The sequence below is a fragment of the Stegodyphus dumicola genome, chromosome 11 (genome assembly GCF_044657685.1).
Source record: "Stegodyphus dumicola isolate Sdum_Otavi_A_Nest chromosome 11, ASM4465768v1".
Classification (NCBI taxonomy): Eukaryota; Metazoa; Arthropoda; class Arachnida; order Araneae; family Eresidae; genus Stegodyphus; species Stegodyphus dumicola.
The window spans coordinates 157,357,499-157,383,436 of NC_140778.1; the positions used below are offsets into that span (position 1 = coordinate 157,357,499).

Below are 25,938 nucleotides of genomic sequence, written 5' to 3' on the forward strand. Positions count from 1 at the left end.
GCTCGTATACACGTTACACATGGGGAAAACCACGAAAACACCCATGCAGCCAGCCCGTTCGCTGAATTCGAACCTCGGACCGAACTACCAGTGTTCAGCGACTTTACCGCTCGGCCGCTGGTGGGCCCCAAACAAAAACGATGACCAGGAGAGGTTTGACAAGAGTGTCGGTATCTGACTGATGTTAACATATACATAAGAAAATGCATAAAATACAAAGTTTTATATACTAAACTAAGTCAGTACGGTAAAATGAGAATAAATGTGAAATATAAAATATACACATAACTATATACACATATATACATAAGGTGCAATTAAGTCGGGAAATTAATATATTTACTTGTTTTGAAATTGAAACGTATTATTTTGTCAAAAAGTTATACTGCTGAGTTTATAAATTTGCAGATCTAAATAATATGCCAAGATATCATCTTTGTTAGTTAAGTTTAAGACATTTAGGGAAGGCGCCTTGTTTATCAATTTTATTGCAGTTATTAACTGCAATGGTGTCACCTGTGTATCTGTAGGTAAAACTGAAAAGTTCTAGTTTATGGTAATTGTTAACAAATTGTATTCTTTAACAAAAAGGAAAAGTTCCTAGATGACACATGATTAATTGATACCCATAGGAGTACCGTCAAGTTGTAGAAAATTTTATTGTGGCATATAAGAAAATTGCAAGAATGCATATTTTAGATAAGATCGAAATTATCGAAATCAATCAATCAAAAATGCGGAAAAATTTCGTAAAGCTGAATTAAACTAATGTAAATTTAAGCGGCAAGATGGTGTATGAGTTCTCAAAATCATACCAGTTAACACTGAAACTTTGTTTCTTTAACGTACAAAATTGAGAATTTATTATAGTGAGTATAGTATATAGTTATTGATATATTTAATTTAAGTTTTTAGTGATATGCTTTAAATCCATTAATAAGCGTGTTTTCTTGACTTTTAGAGATGTGGTAAATATATTTAATTCATTAATAATTATTTCTTGACAGAAGTTTTACAAATAATACTAAAAAATGTTGTTATCTTTGTCAATCGTCGTAATAATAAATTGGGTTTTAAGCTCTTGTATATTTTATTAAGTTCTTTGTAATTGAAATTCATGCTCTTTTCATAATTGAATTGAATTTTATTGATATTATTCTTAATGTCACTGTAAACATGATGTTTCCATTCGTCAAAAGTGTTGAGTGAATAGCTGTAGTAGCTAGTAGTAATAACAAATTGGTCAGGGTTGTGTTTAATCTTTTAAAGATAAATATCCGTACAATGATTTTAGTTAATTCTGAGCTTGGTACCGAATCTCATGAATTCATTAAACTGTTTGATTTTAATAATTTTATGATCTCCGGTAATAATATGCTTGTGATGCTGCTAAATGCAATTCTCAAAGTACGATTCATGACAGAAACAAGTGCTTCAATAAATGCTCACTGTTGTAGTTCGTAATAGTACTACTAAATTTTTTATTGTACTCAAAGCAAATGTAGATGTTTGAGTCAGTATTTGGGAAATATTTCTGGTACTTTTAGAGCATTTTGTCAAATTCAATAAAGGCATGATAAATGGAATCAATTTTGCAGTAGGTAATATTTTTAGCTTCAGGTTTAGAGGTTTTGTATATAATGAGATCTTTAGCGAGGCTAGTGAAAGTTTTAAAGAATGATAATTTATTATTTAAAATATTATCAAATTAATTCCTTGTTTCTTAGTAGAAAGACGGTTTTTTAATTCCTTTAACAAAGTTATTGCTATTGCATTTATTAGTAATTTCATTGAATAAGTCAGAAGATGAAGCATTAAGCTTTAAAATACTTTTTACTGCCCCAGAAACCTTTATTAGTTTTGGTTCTGAAAAATTTCAAATTTTCCTAAACGCTGATATTTCTGTTAAGTTTATGTTGTAAATGAAAGTTAATGTATTTAGTCCATACACATAAATTGTTTTGAATTTCAGCATATAATAATTTCCTTGATTAAATCTTTCGTTGAATTTTAACATATAATAATTTCCTTGATTAAATCTTTCGTTGAATTTTAACATATAATAATTTCCTTGATTAAATCTTTCGTTGAATTTTAACATTTAATAATTTCCTTGGTTAAATCTTTCGTTGAATTTTAACATATAATAATATGCTTGATTAAAACTTTCGTTAGTACTGTATACATATATATACATGCTCTGTACTGTATAGGCATGTATTTGTAGATGTGTTCGAGAAACAAAACGAATTATAACCTAACATATAAATTGTGACTTGTATTCATGAACGTGTATGAATTCCAAATGAAGTGAACTGTGAGTTTTATTTACAATAAGCTTTTAACCTGATTGATTAATACGCAAAAGGTAAATTTAAATTTGACTATATTATTTTGAGGACTTTCTATGTTAATTAGAGTTATAATAAAATTAAAAACAATAAATAATAATAAATAAATACAGTTTGAAAACAATGATTAAGCTCAATAAATATTTACTGGTTGTACCTTCTAAATTCCCGTTATAACAGAAATTTATTGCAACATTGCGGTTTATATTTTATTACAACATTGTTTACGTTTAAGTTTCTGTAATTTAGATATGCCGTGACAGATGCCGTTCCAGATTATCCCTGCAGTGCCATAACTGTGTTCATCCTGTAATTACTGTTCCAGAAAATCGAACAATATGCCCATGTAAGTACTTGAAACTTAATTCAAAAATTCTCTGCTAAAAATTACTTTACCTTTGAATTCTTAGAATTAAAAAATTAAAAATATTTTGCTTGTCTAAATATACGGCATTGTGATAGTCTCTCCATTTTTAACAATTCTTAGATGCAACAAAAACTGCTCCTTAGAATGAAAGTTTGTAAACGTGAATAGTTTAATCGAACTAACGTAGATTAATGAAAATCGTGCAAAGTGTAGGTTCATCGAACTACAAATCTTCTGTACTTAGAGCCAGTTTCCGGCATCTGCATTAGTGTGCGAAACGTATGCAACAAATACATTTTCAACATACATCGATGAAACTGTTGTAAAGGGATTTTTGTGATAAGTGCAATGTAAAGCCACCTCAGCAGAAATTTTATGCATACGGCAGATGTCAGTCCCAAGATGTCAAGAGGTATGTCATGGCATTCAAAACTAGAGGAATCAGCGCGCGCACTGCAAAGCAGCTTAAAAAGGGTTTATTTCCAGGCCTTCTTCTGCAAATAAAAGTGAGAATGTATACGTAGTATGGCTACAAGTAAACATCAGAACTGCTTTAAACGTGGTTAAAATAATTGGAAAGCTTGAGAAGGGGCGTAATTTGACATCTGTCGCCCAATAGTTAGGAACTGATAAACGTGTTATTTCAGGAGGATGGAAAGCCTTCCAAACGGAAAACATAGCTTCATGGAAGGTTGGCAGCAATCAGCCAAGGAAAGCAATGATGACTGATGAATGATATATCATCGCGCTGCATACCATAAACAGCAGCCAGTCGGCGTTACCGTTTTCCATGATGTAGGGTAATACGAAGCCTGGACACCTCATCAATGGAGTCCCACCCTTTTTATCGACGAGAGTGATCTCAGTGTGACAATGATTCTCGGCACCAGTTTGTATGGAAAGAGGTAAGGATATACTTTTAGCTTACTACGATAAGGGGAAAAGACTGCTGGAGTGGTCCTGACGTATTTGTAAGGTGAGGTGGTATGATGAACGATCGAACAAAGCTGCATAATTTCGACAGAAATTAATTTACTCGAGATCGTTGCTGTGAAGAATTATTCTCCTCCACGCTCGTTTTTTTCGGTGTGTCATTGGTCCCTATTTTGGTTTTATGGATGATAATGCACGGCCACACAGAACTCTTGGAAAGTTAAACTTGAGGAGCTCCTGAAAAGTGAAGATAGTGACAGGATATTCTGGTCAGCGTGCTCCCCTTATTTAAATCCTATTAACCATGTGTAAGATACTTTAAGCAGACGCCTGGCTGCACGTTCTTACTCTCCGGAGAACACTAAATAACTGAAACAGATACTTCTCGAAGAATGGAAACTATTATCCAAAAAAATATTAGATAATCGAGTGTTGAATATCGATAGACGGTGCAACGCAACCATTACAGTTAAGGGAGATCTTATTCATTATTAAAGCTTTCTTCTTCTCGCTCTTCCTCTTAATCAGACAGTCTTTTGTATCAGCATTATTCTGTCAACAAAGCTTTTTACTACTCGTTCCGCACTCGATGTGTCTTATTCATTTTTTGCTACTATACTTTCCTCATTTTTTAAGTACTACTGTAGAGTTGCGCGCCTCCAACTTGCACGCAACCAAGAGGGGACTGTTGAAACTGGATAAATGACAGTCTTGCTAAGGGTTTAAGTCCCTTTTTATTCAACGTAATAAATTACAAGTGCGTGCTCTTGATGCTCACAAACTACGCCAACTCGGCGGTAAAATAAAAATAAGAACCTGAAAAGAAACTAATAACAAGACTCTAATTACAAGGCTCTCTAAAAGTAACTAACCTCACCGCGTTTTACAATACAGCTGCTAATTCAGCAAACTTTGGAATATCCCTATGAATGATTAACAATTCTCCTAGGCAAGCACACAGGCCGAAACGTGGGGTTCTTCAATTTCTGGCTAACTACCTCCGCGCTCGTGAAGTAAGAACAGCACACCTCAAACTCGTTCCTTTCTATTTAACTCAGAATACTTCCGATGATAATTTGAATCCTTGCGCGTTCTACTAAAAATTTACATACTCTGGCATTGGCAGTTCCAGGGGAAAGTAAGGCTTGACAGGAAAGATAGTTTAAACTTAAAATAAATGTTAGTTAAAACAAATATAAACCCTACATTTGCCGCTGCCAGAATTTGGAAAACTTGGAAGCAGGTCCTACAAACGACCTGTTGTAAGTTTCTATAATTCTGAACTAACTCCCGAGAGCCTCGTTCACACACAAAAAAAATCTTATGTAACAACTTGTATGCTAAATTTCTGTTGATACTTATAAATCTCTCTTCTTACAGCAACTTTTCCTGGACTTCATCAATCAATCTTGTTGCTGGAAGGAATAAGTATCAGTATCTTTCTAAATACATTATAATTTACACTTTCTTGACAGTGAATAAATTTTTGTTTTTAAACGATTCGTTTTCCTTAGTTATTGCTTAATTCACATTCATTCAATTTTTCAAGCATTAATTTAACTTTACCCTGGCTCTCCACCATGTGTGGTGTCAAAAGGGAATATTCGTGTTTTAGTCTTACAACACTTACCCTAACCACCATGATTTGTTAGAATTCAACGACCAAATAGACACACCTTACTCAACATTCTACAACTCGATGAGCTACTTTAACATTCTTAAAAATTCAAGTGTAGGTGGAGAACCCTACAAAACACATTCATTCTAACTTCCCCCTCATTCATCTTTAAACATGCAGGCTTTCGCTCTAAAGCATGACTTTATCTACAGTTTAATACTTAAATTTGAATTCATTGCTTTTGAGCATTTTACTTTTAGCATCTAAAATTTTATGCTTCTAGACTAAATTCTACTTTTACATAACATTCAAGTATTTACGTACATTTACAAAATTTTAATACATATGATTTTTACAATTTACCATAAAATGAATAAGAGAAAATAAATTTTTACTTTACTCATTCTTCGCCAAGCTGGCGGCACTGAAACTAAAATTCTTATTAATACAAGAATACGAAGTTATTTCTATCTTCGGCCAAATTTTGGCTTTGACATAACAGAATTGGTCTTTCGACCAACAGAAAATGCTTGTTTTTAGCTTTTATAGTTAAAGAAAATAATACTTTTGCCTGAGCTAAATAAAGTAAAACAAAACTAAGTCTCAACCGAGACATATTGACTTTCGTCAAAACATAGAACTTCGTACTTATGCATAACATTTCGGAACAAAAGAGAAAACAAATTTTATAGAAGATTTTAACTTATTTTTGAGTTTTCGATGATTGAAACTCCGTCATTCTTTTCCGGCAATATTGTTCCCAAGTTATAGGTTTCATGGACGTCAATCTTCTCCTTACTGACCTCCGAGTGTCGTCCACATTAGTTTTTCTTTTGCGTCCTCTGCATGCTGGCCTCTTGGCGGAGTAATCGTCGGGTTGTTGTCGTTTCCGTTTTTCCATTGGACGGCTGGTCTTGACGTCCTCCGGTCTGGAGTCCTTCTTGAATTTCTTCTGTTGCTCCTGGTATTTTCGTTCCTCCTGTTGCCGTTTCAGTTTCCGGAACGGCGGCCTTGCTGGCACCTGACTCTCTGGCCCTGGGAGCGTTCTCCTTGATGTATAATTTCTCCTGCGATACGTTGTAGGTGGTGTTTTTCTCTTTACCACGGTTTCTTTACGTGGTGCATCTGCATTCTTGTTTTTCTTAAATGCTGGAGTTTGAAAGTTTTTATTTTTACTTTTTGGTACCGTCGTCCGGGTTGTAGAAGGGCTAGGTCTCTCTTCAGTTCTCTGCTTCTTGGGTGGTGGAACAGTTGTTATTTCTGGACCTTCTACTTCGTTTAGACTTGAGTCCTGCAAGAAACTTTTAAGGATTTCAAAATCATTTGGATTATAGTATTTTTTCACCTGGTCGGGACTTGCTTTACAGATCTCCCCTCTCTCGTTCTTAAGGTATAATACGACTCCTTTGATTTCCTGAATTACATAGGGGCCTTCAAATTTTGGAGCTAGTTTTGCCGTAAAATTGTCTGGAGCACTTGATAAAGAAAATTTCCGCTTCAATACTTTATCCCCAACTTTAAAATCTGCTTCACGGCGTTTTCTATCATAATACGCTTTTTGCTTATTTCTTGCCGTATCCGAGCTTTTAAGCGCCTGATCAATACGTTTTTGCACATCTTTCTAGTAGTATCGTGATTTGCCGTTCTTAAAGCATAAGCTAATTCATTTATGTAGCCATCCCAGCGCTTGTGATGTGTGCTCACGTAACTGCGAATTATTTTTACTATGTTTTTATTCACTCTTTCTGCTATGTTTGCCTGTGGTCTATACGGGACCATTTTTATATGGCGTATGCCAAGTCCATTGCATATGTTTTCAAATATTTGACTAATGAATTGTTTTCCGTTATCGCTAATGACTTTTATCGGTGCACCGTATTTTAAAATGTATCTGTGTAAGAATGCATTTGCGACTGTTTTGGCTGACGCGCGTTTAAGTGGAACAATTTCTGTCCATTTTGAAAAATGATCTACTATTACTAAAAGAAAACGATTTTTATTTAACTCGCTCTGGGGGAAGGGACCAAGAAGATCTATGCCTAAAATTTCATTCGGAAATGTAGCGCGAATGCTATTTAAGTACCCGGCCGGGCTGTAATTAATATCATTTATTAACTGACATTGATTGCAGGACCTGACATACGCTGTTACTATTTTGTATAATTGCGGGAAATATACCGCCTCGCGTACCCTTTTTAAAGTCTTTCTGACCCCTAAATGACCCGCTGTTTTCGCGTCGTGTAATTCCTTCAAAATGCTTAATCGAAGCGAGGCTGGGATGACTGGTTTGTACTCAAGATTTTCGTTTGTTGTTTTCGTATAAAATAATAAATTATCTATTATTTCATAGTTTTTTGCTCTATTTCTTATCGCATCGATATCTGTGTGCTCAAAGCTTTCGGGGTCTCTCAAATATGCATAGATATTTCCAAATTCAGGATCAGCTTTCAGTTCAGTGATAATCGTATCTCTAGAATCTAAAATTTTTGAAGTCAACACAGCGCATTTAAGTTCATTTCCTTCATCGTCCAGTTTTATACGAGAAAGTGCATCAGCTACATTGTTTTCCTTACCCGGTTTATATTTTATTCTGAGATTATATTCTTGGAGTTTTAAAGCCCATCTTATTAACCTGGGCGTTAGGTTTTTCCCCGAGTAAAGTCTACCAACAGCCGCATGATCCGAAAAGACTGTTACTGGCGCTTTGCCGAAATAAACTCGAAATTTGTGTACAGCCATTAATACGGCTAATGTTTCTCTCTCTGTAGCTGTATAATTCCTTTCTGTCTGATTCAACGTTTTACTAAAAAATGCCAGAGGATGGCTATTTTGCATAAGAACCGCACCCACCGCATAGTCTGACGCATCTGCTGCAATATCCAGGTTTTCGTCCCCCTCCGGGAATTTTAAAACAGGGGCATTGATGAGCGCTTCTTTTAATCTTTCAAATGCTGTATTTGTTTCCGCTGTCCACGTAAATTTACCTCTCTTTCTTTTGATTACTAAGAGTGGTTCAACAATATTAGCGAAATCTTTTATGAAAGACCGATAGTAAGAACATAACCCAAGGAAAGAAGAAAGTTTCTTGGCGGTGTTGGGCAGTGGGAAATTCTTGATGGCTTTTATTTTTGAATCTTGCGTTTCTATACCCTTTTGCGAAATTTTATAACCGAGATATTTAGGTTCTTTAGTTGCGAACTTGCATTTTGAGGCGTTAATTGTAAGACCGGCCTCTTTTAATAATTTAAAAACTTGTTCTAGATCATTAATGTGTTGTTCCAACGTACTACTCGTTATAATTATATCATCTAGATAAATTAAAGTTGATTTTCCTAGGACAGGCTTTAGAACAATGTCCATAGCTCTCTGGAATGTTGATGGGGCCCCACACAACCCAAAGGGCATGCGTAAAAATGCATAAGTGCCCGATTTTGTTATAAACGCGGTTTTATGTATGTCTTCGGGTCTCATAGCTATTTGATAGTAGCCAGACGTTAAGTCCAAAGTAGACATGTATCTTGTCGATTTGATCTGTCTAATAATTTCCTCTATAACCGGCAAAGGGTAAACTGGGAATTTAGTAATACTATTTAGTTTTCTGTAATCGATAGCAAACCTCCAAGCCCTTTTATCCGAAGGAGGAAACTCGTTCTTTTTCCTACATAGTACAACTGGACTCGCGTACTCACTATTTATGGGCGTTATTATTTTATTCTTTAACATCTCCTGAATATGTTCTTCGATGATTACGTCTTTTTGTTTGTCGTAACGATAAGGATTAGTCCAAGGTTTTTCGGCAGTTAATTGTATCTTATGCGTAACTATTTGACAACTACCCGGCTTTTCTGAAAACAAGTTAGAAAAATTACTCACCACTTGCTGGATGGCTTGACTTTCATGGTCATTCAGATGGCTAAGGTCCATTTGCGGTTTCTCCACAGGTTCCACCACTCTCTGGTCCATCTCCAGCACCACGGAACTGTCTTGAAAATTCAGCTTGGCCCTCGCGGCCCTTAAAAAGTCCATACCTAAAATAAGAGGATTTTGCAGATTCTTCACTACAAAAATTAATACTTTGAGGCTTTCCTCTTTTATCTGTATGTTTAATGATAATTTCCCGATGCAGTGACATGTTTTTCCTTGCGCCGCTATAATTTCCGTATTTTTGGTTTTAAATAATCGTACCCTATAAAAATTCTTTTTGAAGAAATTTTCGCTCATAAAATTTCCTTCTGCTCCTGTATCGATGAGGGCTTCTACTGGTACATCGCCAACCAGGACTTGTATAATTGGTAGATGTGAGTTTTTTACGATGACCGCATTTAAATGTCTTTTTGAGGGTTTTTTTAAAACTTCCGGGGTCTGGACCCTCCCTTTCACAGGCCCCTCTACTCGTTTAAAGCTTTCCTTTCAATTTGTGCCTTCTGGGTACGCGGATGTTTATTTTCGAATTTTCTTTTTGGGCCTTGACCTTCGAGGTTCGATGAGTTAGCTTGATAGCTCTTTCCCCCATAAGAGCGATTTGCATTTCTGGTTTCCTCATTTGAAGATTTCCTTCGAGTATTTTGAGAATACGTTGCCCCTCTAGCTTTTTCCGCTATTCTGCGATTTTGAAACTTCAGCGCCAATTCGAAGAGCTCCTGCAATGTTCTTGGGTTTCTAATTTCGAAGTAGTCTTGAACAGCGGGTAACAGTCTTGGTAAGATTATTTCAATAATCTTCGCATCGGGTTTCTTCCCATACAGCATATCCGTCAGCTTAATTTTTCGTAGAATAAAGTCCGTCAACTCTTCTATATCCCGTTGATAGAAACTATATAGTTCGGCTTCCAGCCTTGCTCGATCTTTCACTATGCGGAAGGCCTTTACTAACGATTTTTTGAAATTTTCAAATGTATATGTCTGGCTTCCAAATTCCCCTAATAAAAATTTGCCTATATTCTTCCACCATAGCGCGGCCTGTCCTCTTAGTGCGGATGTGGCGATGGCAACTTTTTGTCTTTCAGACACAGGGTAGAGCTGAAAGTGATTTTCTAGGCCTTCTAGAAATATCGCCACCGAATTTTTTCCGTCGAAATTGACGTTTGGCTTGATTGATGCTCTCAAAGTCTGGACCAGGTATCCAAATCCTTCCAATTGGCTTGCCATTTCTTGGTGTTGTCCAGAGGCTTCCATCCGATTTTCGGCCATTTCAGTTCGATAAGTGCTCGGGCGCCAATGTAGAGTTGCGCGCCTCCAACTTGCACGCAACCAAGAGGGGACTGTTGAAACTGGATAAATGACAGAGTCTTGCTAAGGGTTTAAGTCCCTTTTTATTCAACGTAATAAATTACAAGTGCGTGCTCTTGACGCTCACAAACTACGCCAACTCGGCGGTAAAATAAAAATGAGAACCTGAAAAGAAACTAATAACAAGACTCTAATTACGAGGCTCTCTAAAAGTAACTAACCTCACCGCGTTTTACAATACCGCTGCTAATTCAGCAAACTTTGGAATATCCCTATGAACGGGGTTGTTGAACGAATTGTTAATCGTTCAAACAACGATTAACAATTCTCCTAGGCAAGCACACAGGCCGAAACGCGGGGTTCTTCAATTTCTGGCTAACAACCTCCGCGCTCGTGAAGTAAGAACAGCACACCTCAAACTTGTTCCTTTCTATTTAACTCAGAATACTTCCGCTGATAATTTGAATCCTTGCGCGTTCTACTAAAAATTTACATACTCTGGCATTGGCAGTTCCAGGGGAAAGTAAGGCTTGACAGGAAAGATAGTTTAAACTTAAAATAAATGTTAGTTAAAATAAATATAAACCCTACACTACATTGTGTCTCTTCCCGTTAGAATTTCATGTCTCCCAGTTGGTTGTTTGCGAAATTACGGCCAGAAGCAGAAACGTTGCTTACGTTTTGCTCATTAGTGTGGTAAAATTCTTGAGCTTTAAATGGACTTCATGAACAATGCATGTTTACTCCATTGAACTTCAAACAACAACAAAAGTGTGTGCTTTATAATAGTTTTAATTGCTTTTGCTAAAGTCATTTACAAATAATAACATAATTTTAATGACTTATCAATAGTAATATGAGAAAAAAATTAAAGAATATGAGAAAAGATTGCATTTGTTATTGGTATGAGCTTTAGATGCCTTATACAGAAGATTACGACATTACCTAGTTCTCTCCGAATTTTGGAGAAAATCCTCCACAGAAGGGTTGCCCCATCCTTTTAGTCATGCCATCAAACTACTCGAGAAGACTTTCGGCTAACTTTGCCTTTTACGTGGGATCAAACCACAAAGGCATAATACATTTACAAATAATGAAACGTTCTCCAGGATCCGAACCAAGTGCTATCGCTACAGCAGCCAGCATTTTTAAGTACTATGCAGAGCGAGGTCGTGTATGCATAACGTTAACGTGTGGTCTGTTGCATTAAATTAAGAACTTCAGGGTCATTTTCCGACGCTCGTCTTTCCTCAATACCATAGGAACGACAGCTATGGCAGCAGGTGAATCGTGTCGCCTAGCCTCCCTCCTTCAATTCATTTCCAGCTAGGAGAATGAATTTCCAGCTACGCGAATGAAGACTGCCTTGAACTACAGTCTCAGTTGAACAGGAGGAAATAAATATTGTGATGACGACACGTTACGATGACGGTGATGACGACACGTTACGATGACGGTGATGACGACACGTTACGATGACGGTGATGACGACACGTTACGATCAGCAATAATGAGGGCTGGCAACTGTCTTGAAGTGCCTGTTTTTAAAAAAAGTTTGCAAGAAACAGCAACAAAAGTCTTGCACTTAGCTTCAAACTCGGCGTTTCATTAAACGCTGGAATCTGAATATTTGAATATCTTCTTGATACGCATGCTTTCGGTAAAAAGTCATCCTAGCTTGTGATAAATGAAATAAATGCGATATTGAAATTCGACTCTGAAAGTTCTTCAGGGAAACTCCTAAGCTGGCTGGTTAAATTTGCGTTTTCAAAACACGTGAGGCAAATGTACTTAAAGGGAGAGATGCATTAGAGAAGAATTTTTAAGTAAAATGCTTAACTTTTGCGCTTTTCCCTCCCAGGGACCTCTGACAATTAGTGAGAACAAGCTGAGAATGGGAAAAAATTAGCAGAATAATATTCAGACAAAAAGAGCTGTTCTGGCCATACTTTCAATGACTGAGATAGAGATCGAATTTCGTATTTATTACAGTTTATGAAATTTGTAAGTGTTACAGTGACTGAATCAGAAATTTTGCTAATACTATTGAATTCAATTTGACTAAATGTGGTATTTCCTTTGATTTTCAAGAATCAATTTTAATAACAGTTTCAAGAGTCAAATTTAATACCAGTTTCATCAAGAGTGGCATTTAATTAGTATGTTTTAAAGCAAGATTTATAAAATCAATTATATATAAAACGGATTGCCAACATTAGAATTTTTGCGACTTGACTAATAATGGTATTTTTATGCGACTCAGTTCTTCTGTTCAGGATTCTTGCTCCAGTGCTTTCAATTACGCGCCCTCCTAATTCAAGCAGTAACAAGAAACTACTGAAAGCAGTTTCTCATGAATATTAATATTGATTAAATCGTCCAAATTTGATGACTTTACGATCAAATAAGTTTGAAGAAATTCGTTCCAGCATAACAGACAAATCAGGTAAGGAAGTTCTTCTGGTGCAAGTTGGTTGATGATCCCCATTTTCGTTCTGTCTCAAAACCTTAATTTTGCGGAGACTTTACTAGTCGACCGATGAAGATAGAGTAGTACGCGAAGAGACCTGGATTGCAGTGGGATCTGGAGTGAGAGATCTCTCTCAGAATACGCAGTTCACTTCTCTCTGCTAAGGACTAAACTCCTACTTCACTACTCTGGAGTATGCGGAGACACACTGACACCTATATCAATTCTACTAATTTGTTCTGGCTTGTTGAAACGTTTTTGTGAATCATGAGAACGTTGTGCATCTTAAAATTGAAAAGTTGACTATGGGAGTTTAGTTGGTTTGCGAATTAGTTGCAATGATACCATCAGTATTCATAAGTAATACATTCTTTCAAACTTAACTTAGGAATATGTCCCTAAATCACAAGTATTTGCATAATCGTGATTTTCACACCTTCTCACTCTAGGCACGATGCACGTCATATAACTTGACTTAGATCGGAAATTGTTTAATTTCTCTTATTTAATTTGAAATGACATATGAGAAGTTCAACCTCATTCGAAACGGCTCTAGTGTAGAATTGGGTGCCCCTTCGATTGGCGACATTTTTTTTTTAAATTTTGGCGATGTAACCTCACTTCTGGTTACCACGATAGTTTTAACTTTGTTTTAGCTTCTCGATTTTATTTAAATGAAAGTAGATTGATGTGTACGTGGACATATTTAAAGCAGTGCGCAATGCCTAGTTTGTGCAATTCTAGGATGTTTTTTTAAGTAAAAACAGATCTATGTGTACATGGACACAGATCTTGTGCAATTCTTTGACTTCTTATTTTGGTTTTCTGTAGCTGACACCTTGAAATTGTGCCTTCCTGGCGCCGATCTTGGCGTCAAAAAAGAATCTCCAATAAACAAGGGGCACCCAATTGTAAACTTTTACCCTCGAAACATATGATACCCAAATCTCTTTAGTGTATTTGTCCCTGTATAATTGTATCATCCGTCGTTGATGTTCAGTAGATAGTATTCTGTTGACTTGCTGTCGCATACCTTCAGTAAAACTTAAAAAAATCACGAATTTGTATCTTGATTGAATATCGTTTATTCCCTTCTTTAAACGCCCGTTGAATGACGAACGGCCACTTGCTAAACAGGGCGAAACATCGAATTTTACCTAGCTATCTCAAAGGAACATCTGCATCGTTAGAAAAATAGTAACTATCCACTGAACATGTACGCAACGAGTGATGGTGTACCACCGGGGTGCCTGGGTCAAAAGACCCTACCCCCAATCGAAAATGCGCTAGTTCGAACAGAATGCAAACTAATAATATGCCCAAGATTTCTAATAAATTTTTTTATATATATTTTTTTCTAATTTTTTAATCATAAATATAGTTTTTTTAACAAGAATTTTTTATGGGCTTAATAATGAAATTACGATGATTAATAATGATCGATGAGAGGGTACATGATCACATGGAAAAAATGTCGTCCAAGAAAGTTACTAGCAGAACAGAAACAACAGTAAATAGCAAAAGTAATGCAAAAATTTGGCAAGTGCAAGACCCAGTGTGCAATATTAAATGAAAATATGAATACATCCATAGAATAGTTTACATATACAGTACAGCTAAGAAGTAACATTAATACACATTGCAAAACATGCCATACAGAAGGTATCAAGGTATAATTGAAGTTAGTCAACAGCGTCACTAAGAATGGCCATAGGCCTTCTGATGTTACATTGATCATTTACATCATAATCATAAATTTTAATCACAGGGTTCCTAATGGACTCCAGGTCTTCGTGAAATTTTTTGGCCAGTCGGTAGTAAAAAGTTCTAATATAATCAATTTTCAGTTCAGTATGTAGTCTGCGATTTCGAACATACCATGGGGCATTGGTAATTAGTCTCAAACCCCATTCTGTGCATCATTTTCCTTAAAGATCTACTAGAATAAGTCCACACAAGGCAAGCATAACACAATAATGGACATAGAAGGGACTTGTAAATGAGTAACCTGTTGTCTATAGAAAGAACGCTGTTTCGAGCTATTAAGGGGAATAGTGTATGTTTACGTACTCGAAACTTTCTGATAATACATGTAATGTGTGGGGCCTATGAGAGAGTTTTATCGAGGATCACCACAAGATAGAGAACTTGCCGGGACCAGGTTACCCACTGAAGCTCCAGCCGCAAGATTAAATCCTAACTTACCTTTGCTTCGTTCCTCAGCTCAGTGACAGAAAATACAATTGGCATAATATCAAACAATGAAAGTTGACTTTTTTTAACGCAGTTAAATTGCTTTGTCAGTGATATGCATTACTTTCTTTCCTCAGATATAGATCAATATTATGACTGCACTGATGAACGATTTATGCCAGAATTCAACCAATGCTACTCAAGCTGCAAGCCTGCTTGTCGGTACGTTAAAATATTTATTTTCAGGATCCATTTAGCATTGTAAGATATAATCCTTTATTTAATTTTGAAATTTTGCGTAGTAGACACAAAAGCTGGTATTACTCAAAACCTTAAAAATAAATCCTTTTCATTTTTTTAAAATTATTTCAAATTGTTTTTCGAAGTTTTATGTTAGTATAAGCTTTATATTATGCGTGTTCTTAGGAAGCTTATTATAGAATTGTAATGTAAAAAATCATAACTCGATTTTTCGAAATGTTTTAAAACTTTAAACGTATTTTTCTCAGAAACAGTTATTTTATATATAAGGGTCTGGAAAATGGTGTCATGGATAAATCAACATGCTATGAATGTTATATGTTGATCGAAAATATTCGGTATTTTTATATGTGTAACAGTTATTAAAAATCTAAGATAATTCTAGCAATCACCATTCTGTAGTCAGAAATATTTACCATGAAACTACCATGATATTTTTCTAAATGTACGTATTGTTATAAACATGTAAGAATTTATTTTTAAATAACAAGTTGTTATAATTTTGCTGCACTCCGTTGTCAGCTAAATTTTCCCAGCTCTGTCTAAACGATATTATTCTGACTTTCCATTTTGTAGTAGCCCATACTCTAAACTTCTGCGCCGGTAAAAATAATTGAGTCAGCTATATATTTTATTTTAATAAATGTGTAATCTTACACCACTTTGTCAAATTTCAAATTTAATTTGACTGTTATTGATTAATTAAGCAACACCACTTTGTCAACTTTCAAATTTAATTTGACTGTTATTGATTAATTAAGCAACACCACTTTGTCAACTTTCGAATTTAATTTGACTGTTATTGATTAATTAAGCAACACCACTTTGTCAACTTTCAAATTTAATTTGACTGTTATTGATTAATTAAGCAACACCACTTTGTCAACTTTCAAATTTATTTGACTGTTATTGATTAATTAAGCAATAACAGTCAAATAAATTTGAAAGTTGACAAAGTGGTATAAGATTACACATTTATTAAAATAAAATATATAGCTTGCTCAATTTACATCGCCACGAGAGGTGGCATGTCTGTAGCCAAAGGCATCACTCGTGCCTATTGTATTAAAAGCTCAGATTAAATAAAAGGGTTGTTTTAAAATCTTCTTCAGTACGTTGTGAGTTTTTAGTACATAACCATAGCTCACTAATCTGCGTAGTAAGATCTGCAGGACATAACTTCAGCTATCGTAGAAGGTATTTTCTCCCTCCTTCCAGCATGCCTTCGTGGTGTAACAGTTAGCACACTCTGCACATATTCGAGAAGGCCAGATTTGAGTCCCAGCGAGAGCACTGCTCATTTTTCACTTCTCGAGGATCAAAAACCCTAATGACTCTACAATGGCACCCGAACTAAAAAAGGGGCTAAATGACGATTCTTCACCACCAGGATTTGGCGATTGGGTCCCCTAATTCCCAGTCGCCCTTTAAAAGGTGGTACTTTCTCCCTCCTTCCAATATGCCTTCGTGATGAAACGGTTAGCATACTCGGCGCGTATTCGAGAGGTGGTGGTGTATGGTGTATTTAATTATGGCAAAGCACACTAGTGCTATCTGCCTGAGGGGGGATGCCTTTGTGGAGGACTTTCTAAGGGAAACTGGCTCGTATACACGTTACACATGTGGAAAACCATGGAGACACCCATGCAACCAGCCCGTTTGTGGGATTCGAACCTCGGACCGAACTACCAGTGTTCAGTGACTTTACCGCTCGGCCGCTGATAGGCCTGTATTCGAGAGATCCAGGTTGGAGTCCCGGCGAGGGCATTGCACCCTTTTCACGTCTCCCTCATCAAAATAACCTAATGACTCAACAACCAGATTAATAGGAATCTTAAAAATATTTGTGTTCATGAGATCGTCTTTTGGTTGGTTTCTATATATTAATTACAGTCTTAATAATATTTTTATAAGTTTTATGTATTTTTATTCATTTAGTTGTTTATTTGGTACTTTCATGTAATATATATATATTTATTTATTGGAATTTATGTTCGCTTTCCGTACTTGTAAATATTCATGTTGCGTGTTATATTGTAGATCTTTCAAATCTGGATCGATCGATGTCAAAACTGCGAAGACAGCTGAAATAGAATCTAAAATGGGATAAATAAGTATCCTAATAAACTTTCGCGATAACGTTTGTCTCCAATTTGGCAAGAATTCCATTCCACGCCAACTTGCCAACTTTTTTTTAATTCTCGAAAAACGCGATTTGGAAGCATTGGGAGTGATTTTTTTCGAAGCTTTCAGAAGTATCCCAGCAGTTCTTATATACATAATATGCTGTATGATCACATATAGTGAATCAGTCAGTTTAAAAATATACAATTGTATTGGCTTCCTGCTTGTAGATTACTGTTTTAGACCTTGCTCTGTGAGCAATATCGATGATTCGCGATTTTCCTCGCGTGTTAAGGAGAATTTCTTTTATATATTTGCTACCTTGCTTCAGCTACATGTGACTGTTAACACTGTTATGCGAGCCATGATTTCTTTCAATAAAGTATCAGTTTATTTATGTTTTCTGACGTAATTATTAAGGAGTTTTCTTCAAAGCTATACGCAAAGCATGAGGTCCATTCGTCCTTGCAGATTTATCCTTTAAATGCGCTGATGCTCTACCCGAAAACACTTTAAAACAGAAATTTTGTCCATAAGTAAATTTTATAATTTTTTCTATACTTTTAAATTAATTATTTTTATAATGTATAAAGCAATTTTTATTAATGTTTTTTTTTCATTTTCTTAGAGATGTGAAGTATAATTATAAACTTTTGGATGTACCGGTACGTATAATTCTATTTTTATTCATAGTTTATATTTCCTATGTGCGTCAAGTGATTTATCAATAATCTAAGCATATATTTAAATTACACAAATGTCGTATTAAATTATCAAACAGTGCAAGTTTGGGATTTGAAACATATGTCCGAAAATTTTTGACAGTATCCTTAGTCATTCACAAGAAATAAATTTAATGGAAATCATGTACAGTCCTTCAAATTAAAATAATTTTGAATAACTCGTTTTCGGATTTTTATTCAACTGCTAAAGCTCAGACGAATAAAATATGATTATGAAACAGAAACCTTCTAAAACACATTTTTTAAAACTTTTATGGAAAGATCAGAAGGATTTTAATATATTCTTGAGCCATCTTTTTAAATAAAACACTTAAATAGAATCTTTAATAAAATTAAAGAAAGTGTGCACTGCTAACAAATATTACAGATGTAGTTATCTTTAGCATTTAATTTAATTACACGACTTGTCATAGCAGAAAAACTTTACAGGGCGACTCAAAAAGTGCCCACCAATGTTAATGCCAGAATAAAGAATACAAATAACATTTAAGTCATACTTCAATTTTTTCTTCAGATTACGATTAGTTTATGCTCCCTTATCATGGATGATTTCGTGCATTCCAGTAAGGATTGATATCTGATGAATACGCAAACCAGTCCATTACCTTATTTATAAAAAATATTTCGGGTAATTCAAAGCAACGACATTAAACACAAAACAATATGCGGTACTATTCCGTTTTGAGGACCGTAAAAAATTGCCAAACTATTGTTGATGCCAGTGCTGCCAAAAATAATTGCGGCAACCCTAAAGCAAGAAAGGAAGTATAATAATAAATAACTATCCAAAGATTATTGTTTTAATTTAGATGAAAGATTAATTTCATATAATACTTTTTTATTATTATAATTTATATATAAAAAAGGCTAAACATAACTGAATGGATTCCTGCATCGCTATTTCGCTACCGAGTTATCGCTAAAGCATAATTTAATCTCGGTTGTTCAAACATAATTTTCTATAACGAATGATGCCTTTTCTTTGAAAAATTCTCGGTAAAGTGCAGAATCGCCCACTTATTTGTTTGGCGCTTTTTACAAGGGTAAAAACAATTGGATTTTTGTCAATTTTCTTTTACTTTTAAAGTGAAAATAGGTCGATGTGTACATAGATAAAGTCAAGGGTGTGCGCAGTGCCATTTTTGTGCAATTCTCGGATTTTTTTTAAGTGAAAATAGGTCGATGTGTACATGGATACCGAGTATGTGCAATTCTTAAAAATGCGCCAAGCAGTGGGTGATTCTGCACTTTCCCCAAAATTCTATTGCAGAGTTTTCGTCATGGACAATTCCAAAATTGTTAAATCCATACGATACCAAAAAAGGTTTTAAAATCAAAAAAAGACTTAAAAATTAAACTAGTACTTCAATGGCGTCTTAAGAAATAAAAAAACTATTTAAACTTATGCAATTTGAAATCAGCACGCACGCTAGATTTGCCGCGCTGTTAAATGGGCGCGTTTGCTAGATTTGGCGCTTTTGCACATTTACGCTGCAATTTTTTACGGTCCTCAAAAAGGAATAGTAAACAATCTTCTAAAACTTTTAGAGTAAACACTAAAAGTATATTACGCAAAATGGGGGTGTCTATTAATTTAAAATGAAAAATTGTTCATTCTTTACAAGATATATTAGACTACAAATTATTTTTACATTATTCTTTTATCATCGATCCGTACGGAATCATGAAATGTAAAATCTACTCTGTTAGTGAAACCTTGTTAGTTTGTTAAAATCTGGGGGCGGTTTAAAAACTGGTAATAAAGTTTCGTGTATTAGTAACATTATGTGTATTTTTATTGAGATAAAATGCACTTGTATTGTTGAATAACTTATATGAATCACTTAAAAAATTACAAATGACTAACCATAAGGATTAAAAACCATAAGATTAGCATCAAAGTGGTAATTCACAAAGACATGCAGTATGGAAAAATGCAAGCCAATTAAATAGCATTACCTAGCTAAATATAATTACTTGAGCTAATACATTTATGTTTTACTTTAAAAATAATCCCACGGCGTTTGATTTCTCAAAAACTATAGTTTTGGCATACATATTCTTAATGTAATTATTTTATCGTTCCTTATTTTATCACTATTAAATGTTTTATTTCATTTTGCAGTTTCCAAATGAATCGGATGTGTAAGTATTGGTATATTATTGGTATTTATTGATAATTAGCAATGTATTATTAAATGCACTTATTTGTTACAATTTCACCTAAATTTTCCCAAACGAAATATTTTAATTATAATACTACAGCTTTATTAATTTTCATTGCTTAATACACGAGGTGAAGAAAAGATGGCTGTATGATTTGTTGATTTAGATATTGATCATAGACATTGTATTTTTAATTGCGAAACATAAAAATAATGTGTGAGCTTTTATGAAAGCAGTTTTAGTGTGAGCCTGGAATTGTTTCCCTCTCAAACACGAAATTTAACTTTTTGTACTGCCCCCGTTAAGTAAAACATCTGCGTAGGTCAGCCATAAAGTTAGTTGCAACTCTTTGTAAAACTTTTCTGTCAAAGGCTATTTTGATGAAACTGTCCGGCAACACTTCAGATTTTAGCTGCATCGTGTGACGTAGCGGCTTTCACGAGGCAATTTGAGTTTGTCTGATAATCAGTCGTAAACATGTCTCGACAGCTGCAAATGGCGCCCAAAGTGGAAATGCGTGCAGTGATTCGTTTTTTGTGGGCGAAAAGGTATAAATGCTGTGAAATTTATCGGCAGCTGCGTGAAGTCTAAAGGTTGAAATCTAAAGAGTTAAGGATTGTGGTGAAAACGTAATGTTACGTCAAGCTATCGCGAAGTGATGCGACATGTTTGAGAACGGACGTACAGATATTGATGACGTTGAGCACGAGGGAAGACCATCAACTGCCACGCATTCTGAAATTGCTGCACGTGTGAATGAATGCATTCTTGCTTAATTGTTAAAAACCGCAAAGGTTTTCTCAGTTTTATGCATGATGAGCACGTCATTATGAAAGAAGTCTCTAAATATTGTTTTAATGACGTAACATGGAAGTATTTATACGGAGCGGAATTATTCTGGAATTCAAATATACACTGCTATCCATTAAAGTTACTACGCTAGGAAAGAAAGCAAAGAGAAGAATTATATATTTATTGTACAATATACAGTATAATTACGTGAAGTTTGCAGGTGGTTTGGAGTAAATAGTGTGCAGAATTCAGTTCACAGAACTGCCCCCTCTGGCAGTAACAGGGGCTGTAATCTGGGAGCACTGGTTGCGGAGCGCCGAGGTGAACTGAGCTTGGATGCCAACTATGGGTCATTCATTAAACGCTGATAGTTTCAGTTTTGAGTCAAAAAAGCAGTCATCGCTCTGTGAGTCTGAACGTTTCTCATAGATACATTCAATTCTCAAAAACGGGTACCCGAGTGAAGTCGCTATCCCTGCGTAATGCTTCCGACTTTCGAATTTTTGTAGTTTATGGTACATATCGATGCAAATGAAAATTCAGAGCAGTAGTAAAATCTGGGAGAGTACGTAAATGAGTCCAACAGAAACACCCCTGCAGTGCAGGCCATGACGAAGGTAAGTGCGCATGATAAGCAATTGGCATGGAGAGAAGAAAAACAAAAAAGTGCCTAAAGCTCACTGAATTTGAGAGTCCTCGTGTGTGAAGTTAACATGATAGTAGTAAGTAACATAAAATAAAATTGAATATAAAGCATAGTGAAAAGTAAAATAAAATATGTACAATAGATACAGGTCAAACATTTACAGCAAAGACAGCAACGCCATAAAACAATCAGTATGAGATAGTGTATAGATACTCTGTATTTAATTTGTGACAATTAGGTGAATGCATATATTAAAAAGATAGTTTCTGATCGAGGTACCTGAGGACCTCGAGCGGTTGTTTTCTATTGCTTTCAGTATTATAGTCGTAGTTAAGCACTGGAATAGTGCTGTTGTTGACATTTGGAATATTTTTGTAGAATTTTTCAGCAAGGTTAGCAAAATGAACAGGCATCTCAAGCTCTTGGTGAACTGCCGAGTTTCTGATGAACCATCGACAGTTCGCCGCTTGTCTAAGTAATACATTTTGCAGTGTTTGAAGTTTCTGAACATAAGTAATACTAGCGTATCCCCAAACAGGACAGGCATATGAGAGTATGGGACGCAAAAGGGTCTTATAAATGAGCAATTTGTTATCAATAGAGAGAACTGAGTTCCGGTCAATTAAGGGGGTAATCAGACACTTTATTCCTTTAGTGTTCGTGGTATTGGTGTCTCTAATCCCTTTTATGACGCCCATCTACTTGCACGCGGAGTCTATCACTATAATAAGAGGTACTCTGGCAGTCAGTTTCGGGTGCTGAAATTCTGAATTATTTGCAATTTCGACTTTCTGATTTATAGGAGTTTGAAATATTCTTATTAGCATCTGCATCATTATTGGAGTTTTTGATGTTAAAGCTTCATCATTTTTTAGGCAAGAGAAGGGTGTAGGCTCTTTCGAGCTATGTGTTGAGTTCAGCTTTTATGTCCACGTCAGTAGTTAGCCATTTTTGAACTTTTCATTTTAACTTCATCTTCATCTAGCGAGATTTTATCATATGGATTTAATACAGAAACGTTACACTCAAGACCTCATTCTGCACTGAATTTGTCAAATTCTGCACAGTATCTGCTGTATATAAAGCATATAATTACTATGCAACTATCTACATTGCGTGTGCATTACCTGCAATACCTTACAACCTGTTGTGTATCTGATTTTGCACTGTGCATTTGTTCTGTGAGCAATGTGTATATAAAAAGTACTGTGTACCTACTTTTATCCAATAAACACTGTGCATCTAATATAATATAAAATAAGCTCAGCGCATTCTATAACATAGTGTCTCCACTACAGTTATTGCCTGCACATCATATCTGTATTACTCAAACTATCTGTATTATATCTGCACTGTATCTGACATATGCATAATGTATAATTCATCTATATCTATAAATATTGTATCTGCATTACCTGTATAATCTCATAGCTTCGCATAGAAATATATATCTTGGCAACATAGCATGCATGGTGCTGCGTACTATAACTGTGTGTATACAATAGTATAGATTTTTTTTTTAATGTGTAAGTATAATTGTGTTTATATAATTGTGCACAATTGTGTTATATACCGTAGTATAGTGTTTTATTCTGCGTTTTAATACGTTAGTATAATTGTGTTTGCATAATTGTACACCATAACTGTGTTGTATATAGTAGTATAGTATCTTATTTCGTTTGTACAATTGTGCGCAGTATAAATTCTAATATCTAATGCTTTACAAGCATAGTGTATCTGTTTTTACATTGTGTATCAATTCTGTAATTATTATGTATATAAAAGCGCTGCATATCTATTCAAATTAAATAAGTATTGTGTACCTGATATAATGTATTGCATAATGTATTCTCCAGAGTAAAGTTTCATCTGTAATTACTATATCATCTAATAACAAAATTTAATATTCTACAGTGTGCCTGCATGCTTTATGTATGTTTATTTGCGCATTTTACATGTGATATGTGATCTAAATGTGTCTATATGATCTAAATGTGTCTTTAGTGTAAGTGTATACTATATATTAGCTTAAATATGTTTCATTATAAGTATGTGTTTTACTTGTATAAGTGTGTGCAAACTAGTATCTAATTTCTATTTTTATATAATGTGCTTACATGTTTTATATGTGTTATATATGTGCTTTTATATGTGTTTTACAAGTGTTTTGTATGTATCTTTATATGTGCAATTGTATGTACTTGTATGTGTATGTATATGCTGTAATTAGTGTCTAACAGTGTCTAAAAACCAAGATGTAACAAATCATCCGCCTATCGATCAAAACTAATGTATTCCTAAGACGCCTCTGTATGGCCATGTACAATTACGTAAAATTCTTCAATAAACTCCCAAGGTGGCCTCATGAGGCTCCTGGGAGTTGCTGCCACTAGATAGGGGAGGGCGCGGGACATATGCCTGTTTACCTCTGTTAAACATCAGGCGTCCCCGTCCTCCGTCACCTGTCACCTGTCAGGCTTATTGGGTGTTTATTGTTGGAACACGCTGCGTCATCTTCAATGTACATAGATTCGGCATTTGCCTTTACACTGTAAAATTTGGGAACTGGAGAAAGTAGCTGTGTGGAACTCAGCATCGATTAATTCATCGTAGGTAGGAACAGTGGCAGGCTTACCATGAAATATAGCAAGCTGTTAGTTAAATTCAAGATTGAGAACTCCTTTAATTTTGATCAGGATGTCCATTTTAATAGATTCGTTTACGCTTAGGGATCTAATTTTCTCCTGTAGTGACTACAGACTGTGAACATTTTCTGCAATAAAATCCAAAATTCGTTCCCTAATTCAAATCTAGTTTCAAATCAATGAAATTTTAGCAAACGACAATAAAACGATACAAGTGCCGAAACCCTTTACGCTTATAAAACCGTTTTGCAGCGCGCTTGGAACCAAAGTTCGACGTTCCATCCTTTCATGCTTTGTTATAAATTGTCCTTTTACAATACCTTGATGCTATGGTACCGCAGGCTTCCCATAATTCTAAATTAAAGAAAGAAAGTTATAATCGTAAACTGTAATCAGAGGATTTATTGCACATGAGGATGGCCTGACGGTCAGCGAGTTTAGTGTACTAAATGTAGTCTATTAAGCAATTATAACAGTTTCTGTGAAAGAGCTATAGTCCCTAGAGTCGAGGCATCTGGCCGAATCATTTTGCTATACCTGAAGTAAATGCATCGAGATAAAATTGAAATAAAAATTGCTTGCCGAAAATAAATTATTGATATCTGAATGCCTGATATCTGCAATGTGTACTTCTGAATACCTGTAGAGAATCATCCTACATGTTTCGAAGTATAAGAAATGTAGCGTAAATGATGGTATTCTTGCTGCATCTTTAAGATGGTTTCGCAAGATTTCCTCGCTCCCCCTCTGCATTTGGAATAGCAGGACAGTACGGGTTTGTTCTTGTGTTACATGATTTATATTAATCGTTAAGAAATAATATCTTTATTTGTTATAGTATAGTATTTTTTATTCGTTTACATCAATCTAGTCCCTTAAATTTACCCGATTTCTTATTGGAATTAATTAAATTTGTAAATAATGTCCTGCTAATTACTGGAACAAAATTTCGATGAAATAATTCTTTTTTCTAGTTTTTAGATTCTTACAACATAGTATATAAACCAAAAACATAAAAAATATTAAGTACTTTTGTCTGATGCTTTGATTTTCATTTGCATATTACTGCTTCTATGTATATCATCGCACTCGCTTTCTCTTTCACAGATCACTTATTGAGATCCGTTTCCCAAAGAGAGAAATTTTAGTTATGTCACATAAAAAGAAATATGAGGTAAGTATTTTCAAATAAATATGCTATACTTTTCCCCAAACACATCACTGCCTAGACAAACGTGAGAGTTTTAGAAGACTTTTATTGCTACATCTTCTTGAATTGCAAAGAGATATTACAAAGAATCAATACTGTATATTTACAAGTTTTGATGCAAAAAATAAAAGAAAAGGTAAAAATAATAGTATAGGCAATGAGTGGTATCAAATTTGTTGTCATATTAAGAG

General features: G+C 35.0%; 1 protein-coding gene across 1 annotated transcript in view; it reads left to right on the plus strand.

Moving 5' to 3' along the window:
* LOC118200633 (uncharacterized) overlaps positions 1 to 25,938 on the plus strand; it is a 59,806-nt gene that overhangs the window by 28,812 nt on the left and 5,056 nt on the right. The window contains exons 8-12 of the mRNA XM_035372597.2: positions 2,601 to 2,697; positions 15,298 to 15,382; positions 18,174 to 18,210; positions 20,414 to 20,433; positions 25,645 to 25,711. Coding sequence (XP_035228488.1) covers positions 2,601 to 2,697; positions 15,298 to 15,382; positions 18,174 to 18,210; positions 20,414 to 20,433; positions 25,645 to 25,711 — 306 coding nt within the window. The remainder of the gene's footprint in view (positions 1 to 2,600; positions 2,698 to 15,297; positions 15,383 to 18,173; positions 18,211 to 20,413; positions 20,434 to 25,644; positions 25,712 to 25,938) is intronic.